The sequence below is a fragment of the Phytophthora cinnamomi genome (assembly GCF_018691715.1).
Source record: "Phytophthora cinnamomi strain GKB4 chromosome Unknown Contig79, whole genome shotgun sequence".
Lineage (NCBI taxonomy): Eukaryota > Oomycota > Peronosporomycetes > Peronosporales > Peronosporaceae > Phytophthora > Phytophthora cinnamomi.
The window spans coordinates 185,165-194,999 of record NW_027151012.1 but is presented as its reverse complement, the minus strand read 5'-3'; the positions used below and the strand labels follow the sequence as shown (position 1 = coordinate 194,999).

Here is a 9,835-nt window from a genome sequence, read left to right as displayed (position 1 = left end):
ATTGCAGCGCACAAGTGCACGAAAGAGATTAAGTGGGCACAATTGATGTTGAAGGAATTGGGAATCGACCAGCGAGCCGTGGCTACGTTGTACTGAGATAACCAAAGTACGATCAAGGAAGTGAAAAACAATGGAAACTCACAAGAATAAAAACATTTGGCGAAAAAGACGCGTTCAATTGCCGAATGGGTAGATCGTGATCGATTGGAAATTGAATATGTTCCCTCAGCAAAGAACATCGCCGACATTTTTCGAAAGCTTTAGGGCCGTGTGTCTTTGAGCGTCTGCGTGACCAGCTCAACCTAGAAGATGTTCGCCATGTCGTACTGAGAACGCCGGAACCACCATGGACTATGATTGCGGATCAGACGTTGACATGAAGGAAGCATAGGTTTGCTGCGGCAACACGAATGAAGCACGTTGAGCAACCAAAGTGAAGTGGGAGTGCGAGACGCTGAGTGCGTTCCGTGGTCACTCTGGTTACTACAACATGTTTGAAAGGTGAAGTTGGTTGAGTACCGACTAGTGTACTTGTTGAAGTAGGGAGTGGTGGTTGAGGTCTTTGACCATGATGCCCGTGGCTATGAGAGAATTAAGAGTGTTCTGCCGGATAAGACCTGCGGGTTCTGGGAACTGCTTCTGCATGCGAGCAGAATTCTTCTAAGGCTGCGACCGGTGTAGTCAAGAGTAGTCAACGGGGGTTTTGTGGCTCAAGGTGCTTTCCCCTACAACAACACTTAAACAACAATAACACAATCAGTTTTCTCTCGAATTGCACACTTGTTTTACTACTCGATGCTCGGTCACGTGTGACCATCTCGCTACTACCTGTTCCACAGACGAAGTGCTGCGAGTGCGACCGAGCATCTCGCAGTAGCTGTTGACAGGCGCGCCGTAAGGGTAGCCGAGGCCCGGTACACCCACCCCAACGTTCGCACCGAGGCCCAGCACGTTGGCGCCGACGTTCACGCCGCCGTTGCCCAGACCGACGCCGACACTCGCGAGGCCAGGCACTCCGACACTGAAGCCGGAGCCGGAGCCGTGGTTAGCTCCGGATTGGATCATATACGGAATAGATCAGGTCTGTGAAACAAACATATGTTTTGCCGTGATCGGTTTTGAGGTCTGACATTGTAGTGACGAAAATTCACTGCTGACTTACATTCGAGCTCATTCGGCAAGATGCGCCGGTCAGCATAGGAGGCGACACCAACCGCGAGCCCAGTGCCACCGCCAACCCATGGAGGTGCCGTTTCATTCCCCGATGGCGGAGACGCTACAGTCTCAGTCGCGTCACCAAACACTGCCTCACCTCTCACGGCACTTCCTGAAGCCGGTGCTGCTCCACATGAACCACCAGGGGTCGCCGCTGTCGCACTACCGGAAGATGTCCCCGCAGCTCAAGCCGCGTCAGGAGGAGGTGCCGCCGCAGCTCGAGCTTCGCTACCAGAAGCCACCAGGACAGCCCAGCTCGCTCTATCCGGAGGTGTCGTTGCCAACGGCCCCACCGCCGGCGACCGCAAAGAGTTGACGACGTGCTACTACCGTGGGTATAAAAACGTTCGAGCGTGGATTCCCTCAAGCAAGATTGCGTATCATTGCGGTAAGACCTCCCAAGGGCATGGTTTCAGTGCATGATCGAGTTCACCATCGTTGCCATGGGTTTTCTGTTGGCCGCCCACATACGTGCGGTGTGCCGTTGGAGGCCAGGCGTGTGATTAACGTCACCGAAGCACTGAAGCGCCAAGCTGATACGCTGGCGATCCTGCAAGTTGCTCTGCCCTCACGCCATATCGGATAGGCGTTGCGCGAAGGTGCCAACGTCGTACGAGGGCTTTCTGAGCAGCAAGTCCTCCGTCGCGTGTATCGATCACGCAACTAACATTTCATCGGTAATGTACACGGGACATTGGAGACCCCTCCTACTTCTGTATCACTGAATGAGACTTTGCCTTCGTTTCAGTTTCACTACATCACTAAGCAAAGCCGTGAGGCGTTTGGGGGTATTGTGCAAGAGCTTGACTCGAACAATACGGGATGGACTTGTGCAACGTCTTCAGGATGCGTAACGAGCTCATTGCGCGCACTAACAACCCATTAGAGTGCTTCAATATAGAGATCAATGGCCGCTTTCCGAAGCCCCGCCCCAGTATGACGACGTTTGTAAGTGTCATGAAGACACTCTCCGCTGAGTACGTTCGTCGACTTGCTGATGTCCCACGCGGAGCGCTCCCGGTGATAGGATTCAACTGCCTACACCTGTTGAAATACCACCCGATATCCAGGGCGACGACGACCCTGTTGTCGCCGAGCTTCCTTCTGTGGAAAGCTGTGATGATGAGGACGACACCGCGGTTGTCTTGCTGCAGATGGTGTGTTTGAGGTTTTCGAGTCCTCTGTTTCTGTCTTGACTATTACAACACGATTTACGTATCTTACCGACGACAGGGATATATAGATAGCGCGAATTTAACTATACAAACACAGCGAGCGATTTCTGTTCCATCGTCTGATCGCACAGACAGCAATTCTATAATGGACCTACTTTGGCTCACTACTTTAGCTTACACGTGCGCCACGTGTATGATGAAGCGTTAGGTTTATCAAAATTTGAATTAATGATACATGACTCCACAAGCATAATATAAATCAAATAAAGACACCAAGTAGCTAAGTTAAGGTAAAATGAGAACTGTATTGCTTTTAAATTGATCTTCCTCCTCAATCTGCTAAAAATGTTTATCATCTATGAAAGGGGTTGGCAGCGGCTGGCTGTCACAGCCCCGTCAACATGCACGCCTCTGATTGGTAGAAAGATGCTGCTTTCTACCAATAGGATCTTTGGGTAGGTGTGGACCACTCATTGTGGTGGTGTATCCATTGGTGTGACTTACACCAAGGTGAGGAAGTATCTGAAACTTTTATCAGATATTTTTCTGTTAAAACCATAAATGACTATTGTCACGCACAAATGACAGTTGTCACGTATGACTTTTGTCATGCACAAGTGACTTTTGTCATGCACAAGTGACTATTGCCACTTGTGTGTGTAACCCCGTTACACCATCCCCCGTTAAGCTTAGACGTGTCGGTCTCGACACGTCAATTAATATTAACTGCTTGTCAATTGTTTGTGTTGGGGAGATCCGTGCTCATCCGCAATGAGAACGACCAAGTTGAAGACCGCCATTGCAACAGAGGGTAAGCTCTCTGTTGCTGAGCACCATGCGCAGCAGCGCGAGGCGCGCCGCTACCACGGGGACAGACAACGCGGTGTCTGTGTACGATTCGTCGATGTCGACCGCGTCAGTGCGTCGACATCTTCTAAACGAATTAGTGTTGCTTACCGTGATCGGGTAAGCAAGCGCCAAAGCACATCAAGTCCTTCTCGATGCGAGGCAAGTATTAGCAACTCCACGCTTTTGCGGTGGAGGCTGGTGTCCGTGCGCCGTGCGCACTATTCGTCCAGGTGGCGGTGCGTATTAGCAACCGCGACTTCAGCAGGTATGTTATATGTATTCCTGAAAGCTGCAACGATCTCCGTGTTAATTATCTAGCACGTGAGCCGTCGGGCGTTGTAGATTACTACAGCGCTCGCACTACCATCTTGCTGGTAGTGCGTGCTGGGCTTCGTATTCCTTCACCATGTCCGGAACGTCTTCCATCAGGACGTTCCGTGGTTCCCGTGTGTCGTGTTGGAGAGGAAACCCTCTCTAGCGACTGCGAAAACAATCCGGACCTCGGATCAACAATTCGCTGGACGATCCAGCGAATTTCTCCGCGTGCGTCTCGCAGCGGTGGCGGAGGTGGTGGAAACACGCCTCGAGTATGGCCAACGTAGTGTTGACCTTCCTCTCGTGTTGCTCCACGACCAAGTGACGGTCGTGGAGTACCTTCAGAGCGCGGAGGTTGCCACTCTGTATCAGAACCATCCTACCCCGGCTGTGGCGGTCTCCCTGACCGCTTTGAACGTGCCGGTCGGGCTGTAGGCCCGACTGTGTTAACTGCTCCAGCGCGTAGTCGCGCTGGAGAGGAGGGTTTCCCCTGCCAACTCTGTCTCTTCGGGTCAGACGAGCCACTTGGCTCGTGCTGGAGGTATGGCTTTAGTCCGACATAAAATGTCGGGAGGAGCCGCATGCTAGACGGTATGTCCAGCGTGTATGCGTTACCGTGGCGTGCCATCACTGTGAATGGCCCGATGAAGCGCGGAGCAAGCTTACTTGCTCCGAAATCCGAAACTGCATGTTTAGGCAGGTTTTGAGTAGATAACAAAACCAATGAATCCACGTTGAATTCATTTGTGTTGCCCCTGCCAATATTATCGGCGTTCAGCTTCTGTTTATCCACAGAAGCTGCAATCGTGTCCTGGACAAACCGAATTACGGCTTGTCTTTTATTGATAAAGTCAATCGCATCCGAGCTGAACTCGTTCAGCTCGCTCTCCGCTAGAGGCCCGGCCTCTGCGTGGTTCTTCGCGGTGTCTGCGCCCTGCGCAGACCCGTGGTCCTTGTTCCTTGTGGAGTCTGTGTTCTGCACAGACTCGTTTCCTTGTTCTGGGGGTCAGCGCCCTGCGCTGATCCTTGGTTCTTCCTGCCAAGGTCTGCGCCCCGCGCAGACCTGGTTGTCTTGTTCCTTGTTGTCGCGGCTGACACTGTGCAGGTGTCAGCGGCTTTTTGCGACTGCTGTGTTGCAGTCGTAGATCCTCCCCCACTTAAAGTGGGAGCCACCACTCCGAGTAAACTCGGCAGACGGGGATGCCGCATGGCATTCACAAAAAACGGTGTATGCCCCGTCGATGCATGCACTGGGTTGTTGATAGCGAATTCCGCCATCGACAAACACTCGCTCCAGTATTGGAACGAGTGAGCGTAGCTCTTCAACATATCGACGAGCACGCGATTCACGCGCTCAGTTTGACCGTCCGGCTGCGGATGATCTGCAGTCGACATTGAAAGTTGGCTCCCAAGTAGTGTAAACACTTCTTGCCACAGGTGCGCTGTGAAGCGCGGGTCTCTGTCCGACACGATGTCGGTCGGCATACCCTGGTGTTTGAACACCATGTCGACGAACAGACGGGCCGTCTGCTTCGCGGTCACCTCTGCCGGCACCGCAGCAAGATGTACCATCTTGCTGAAGCGGTCGACGAAGACCACAACACCGGTATTCCCTCCGCTGTCCGGGGGAAGGCCAAAGATGAAGTCGAAAGAGATGGACTTCCAACACTCTGACGGAGTCGGTAGTGAGTGCAAAGGAGCCTGCGCGAATGGCGCAGGCTTTACGCGTTGGCATACCTCGCAAGCACGGATGTACTTGCGCACCCACTTACACTGGTGGTGCCAGTAGAATCGCGCGTGAGAAGAACGTGTGTCTTCTCACGTCCGAGATGTCGCGCAGTCGGGGCATCGTGATATTCATACATGATCCTGAGTCGCAGGTCATGATCATTCGGTACGACAACGCGATCCGCGTTGCCGTCGACTGCATTATAAAGCCGTATTCCGTCGCGCACTCGAAAGCGGTGTGCACGCGCACGAAGGTGCTTGGGCAGCTTCTGATGGGACTTGTCAGAAGGCGCTGTGCCATAGGCCAGCAAGAGTTTCGTGTCCGCGTCGTGCGCGTACGCGGCCTTCACATCGTCCAACGGAGACGGTGTAGGTTGCTCGATCGCGTGACGTCAATGGCATTGACGTCAGCTGCTTCTGCGTAGTCCGGCCGAGGTGATAACGCGTCGGCCACCACATTCAATCTTCCGGGTTTGTATTCGACCCGGAAGTTATATTCTGCAAAGAATGAGAGCCATCTCGCCATTCTTTGTGATATGTGTGGTGACTTCACTGCAGTGCGCAGTGATGCATGGTCGGTGTAAACCACAAATGGTCTACTCCCAAGCAAATACACTCGGAACTTTGCGAGTGCGTATTTCATGGCAAGGTGTTCCTTGTCATGTCCCCCTTTCAGGGCGGGCGGCTGCCACTCCGTCTCCTCCTCCTCCTCTTCCTCCGTCTCGCTCTCATCGATCGAGCTATGAGAGGCGCTCGGAGGAGGTCCCTCGGCTACGCCTGGTGTGGCGACCACCATCGTCTTGTTTGGCTGATGGGAAATTGCGATTTGGTTGCGTTTCGATGAAGAAGTTTCCGATTGACGTTTTGCGACCCGATTGCCTAACGCGACATGGGACAAAGAAGGGAGACCACTTCTGCGAGCTGGGCTACCCTGCCGACATCCGGACCACTCCGGCGTTTGGACATTTTCGTCCGCCTTGCTACGCGTGGTCTCATCGCAATCTATCAGTTCGGGAGTAAATTAAGCGGCTCCTGAAAAATTGCCCAAGTCTCTGCTTAGTGGCCCGGCTAGCGACAGGCTCGTAAGACATGCGACGGAAGAGCACAAGAGAAGAGCGAAGACACAAGCGAGAAAGAAGACTCAAGCAAGTCCAGACAGAGAGCCGAAGAAGACTGCTCAAGATCGTCCAGACTCCCGCCATAGTGAAGTCAAGTCAAACTCCAGACTCACTCGCCTCCGGACCCCGGACTCAGGATTCCAGACACCAGGCTCCGGACGAAGATCTTCGATGGGCGACCGGTCGCGCCCTGTCCCAGCCTGATTTGTACCCAGAAAGACCTTCCAAGTTTCATGTATACTCCGACCAAGATGTTAACGACCGACCAAGACGACCGACCATGATATGTTATGCACCGACCAGATTTCTGCCCTATCCATGACCTGCTCGACACGCGACGTGATTACGCCACGCCCCGACTATAGTGAAACCAAGATAAAAGAGCTGATTCCAGAGAGAACAGTGGATACAGAAGCCTAAGAAAAGATAATCAGAGAGTTCAATTTGCCAAGAAGGGCGCAAGTGCTTCCCCGTCCCCAGGGACGAGGTGTGCTGTCAAGTAAGCGAGAGGAACAAGCCTCGACCGGAGGGATTAACCCTGCCGGCGGCCCTAAGCTACAAGACCTGCGTTTGGACGCGTCGTGACCGCGAATACCGCCGTGAACTCTCCCAAACGCTAAGACCAAGTTAGGCGGTGATCGGGCGACACGCGCTCCGAGGTGACCTGTCCTATTTCATATTCCAGTTGTTGGTCCTTCGTTCGGAGGTCCCATTTCATATTAACTGCGTTTCTAGGAGGTTGTGTGTAGTCACCCCTAGATCCGATCGATTGACTACTGTGTGATAGGATTGTATATTGTCTGACCGGAGGTTGTTCTCCTTTTTTGGAGTTTTTTTGGAGTTGAGCGTTTGGAAAGTCTTCCGCCTGGAGCTAATTATCTCCTTGCGGGAGCTGGTGCGCGTGAGTGAAGGGTGCTTTCGGACTCGACCGGTGGTCCGGAAGAAACTCCAGTAGACCGGTGTACGCCCCCCCCCCCCTCCCCCAAAGAATAAGTAGCGGCTGTATATTTGTATATGTGCATATTAACTCTCTGATTGTGAAGGTTTGGCTGGAAGGATCTGCTTGTGATCTCAACCCCAATCGTGGAGACCTACGTTTGAAGTAACGTAAGCGCTCTACACCCAAGACCTTATCATTGTGAAGACAACTCACCAGGTGGAGTTCGTTCTATCGAAGATAAACGACACCTACAGGGATTCACAAGGTCACATGCCACCTCCGTTTGGAGCACCTAGTGCTACTATCGGAGTCTGACCCCATTGGGAAACCCGGAAGGAGGAGTAATTCTCCGGACGGGCGGCCCGTGGCATCGTGCCACACACCTGGGCGGCAAAAGGCGCTCACCCGCCTCGCCACAATACACCCGAGTGACACAGCGTACCGATTTGTGAGGAGCCACCCGGAAAGATGACGCGAGACCCAGATCTCAGCTGGGCTCGACGACGACGACGGGAGCTTCCAGGGCCAGCATGGTGGCGTCAAGGACGGGTATCAGGACGTGCTACGGTGCTTCCCTGAATCAGGATGGAGGAGGTGTCGCGGCAAGGAAGGATGGCATGCCAGGGTGCCCCGGTGAGTAGAATGGAGGAGGAGTCATGCTTATGGGCGTGCGCGGCCGAGGCCGACGCCCGCAGTTGCTTGTCAGTCAAACATTTTCCCGCTAATAACGAAGTCTAACAATGTATCGTTTTACATTTTCGTTTAGCGCCGCCTCCTTCCTGAACCTACCGAGAAAAGCCCCTCCGAGCTCCAACCACCCTTGACTGTACTCCCCGAACAGCCCACGCGTGCCCGATCCTTGGCGGGAGGGTGCGCGACAGTAGATTGAAGATCGGATATTTAATATGAATAATGTATTGAAAGTATGCGAGGTAGCGGCTTCACAGTGCGCCAAAATTAATTCTGTGCCATTTTGGGTCGAGTTACCCTTATGCCGATTTGGTTTAACTCAAATTATATAGAGAACATTTGCCTTGTCGCTGTAAATGTAGAGAGTGATCACATCTTTGCGATGGATGGATCTTTCCGAACAGTACACAATGCACGTGCTACCTTGTGTACTTCGTACCGTATTTGAGATCTCATACCGCAGAGAGATCTCCTAATTCATACACTAGAAAACGTGCAAAACGCGATTGTCAGAATGTACTTTGCGCAATAAAAGCAAGCTAGGCTGTCGTACGGTATTGATCTGCTGGATAGTGATAGCCCGAGCCAGTTGGCATGGCGTTTCCCAAAGCGCAGATCTAGCGAGCGATGGGCTGTACCACCTTTCCTGCGTCTATGGTGCCAGCAGTGCTGAGCCACCGCATCTCCCAGCTCACTTTCAATTTCGTCGCCAACAGATCAGACCATGAACCTGCGTCCCTTGCTTTTCAGCGCTGTTGCCGTCGCTGCAGTGTTCGGCTCGGGGAAAGCTATCGTTATCGACCACGACAAGGTGCAGCCGTTTGCACAGCCGGACCCCGTCACCTTGTCCGAAAAGGTGGCCATCAAGTACAAGCCGAGTCTTCGCATCACTTGGGGGTACCACCCGTAACCTGCTGTCAATGCTGCCGGTGATACGAGCGGAATGCTGAAAGGCATGGGGAAAACAAACGGAAGGTGCACTGGGTCACCTCTGGGTTCGCAAGTGTATGGCCGTTCGGGTTGATTCAATGATAGGCCATCATGTACGCGTGGCATTTCCCCAATGAACAGGGCTACTACGCTTCCCAGGGTTCCCGCCACAAGTGGTCTGCCGCAGTCGTGTGGCTCTACAACCCTGCTTTCGAGAAGCCGAAGATTCTCGCCGTGTCGACCATTGGCGTTAGCGGAGTGTATACGATTACGAAGAATGATCAGCAGCGCGACCCACCCTTTGGTGACTACATCAACGAGACCAGTCCCATGCTCGCATACTTGTGTGGGTCTACGGCTACCAGGATCGGCTTGGCGGCAGCGAGGGATCAAGGCGAATTCCAAGATCTCATTATGTGGGACCAGTTGACGCAGGAGGCACGAAGCGGCCTAAGCAATGCAGACTTTGCACCCCCGTCATCGAAAAAGCCTTCAAACCAAATCTAGAGTCGGCTCGTCCGTTCTTCTAGCTTTCTATCGAAAAAGTGGCGCTGCCGAGACACGCGTTCCAAAGTCTCTCGGTACTCGGTAGTGTCAAGCGGAAAAGTGCCTGCAGAAACAAAATGTTGTTTTTGGTGGTTGTGTGGAAGAGGGCAAATGCCGAAGTGAGATTTATCGTTAAGCCTAAGTCTACGTTACTGTCCTCCTCTTCCTGTTGTTCCCCTTGTGCTCCTTGATGCCTCTCATCATGTTGTTTACCCTACCGAGGACTCAGTGCCAGTCTTCGGTCTATCCAACCACATCACGGCTAGGCACGTGCCGTGTCCACCGTCAACTCGTTCACCGCGGAGTCATCTCCGGACGAGTCTTCGCTA

The 9,835-nt window shown here is 53.0% G+C and overlaps 2 protein-coding genes across 2 annotated transcripts; both read left to right on the top strand.

Annotated features, from left to right (window-relative positions):
* Positions 1-1,240: 1,240 nt before the first annotated feature.
* Positions 1,241-1,531, top strand: IUM83_19944 (uncharacterized protein; the record flags this gene model as incomplete). Its single annotated transcript, XM_067945015.1, has 1 exon — positions 1,241-1,531. The coding sequence occupies one exon, from the start codon at positions 1,241-1,243 to the stop codon at positions 1,529-1,531; it is 291 nt and encodes a 96-aa protein (XP_067785498.1).
* A 7,223-nt stretch (positions 1,532-8,754) lies between these two features.
* Positions 8,755-9,467, top strand: IUM83_19943 (necrosis inducing-like protein NPP1 type; the record flags this gene model as incomplete). The annotated part of the gene is made up of 2 exons (XM_067945014.1): positions 8,755-8,886; positions 9,066-9,467. The coding sequence occupies 2 exons, from the start codon at positions 8,755-8,757 to the stop codon at positions 9,465-9,467; spliced, it is 534 nt and encodes a 177-aa protein (XP_067785500.1).
* Between the last annotated feature and the right edge of the window lie 368 nt (positions 9,468-9,835).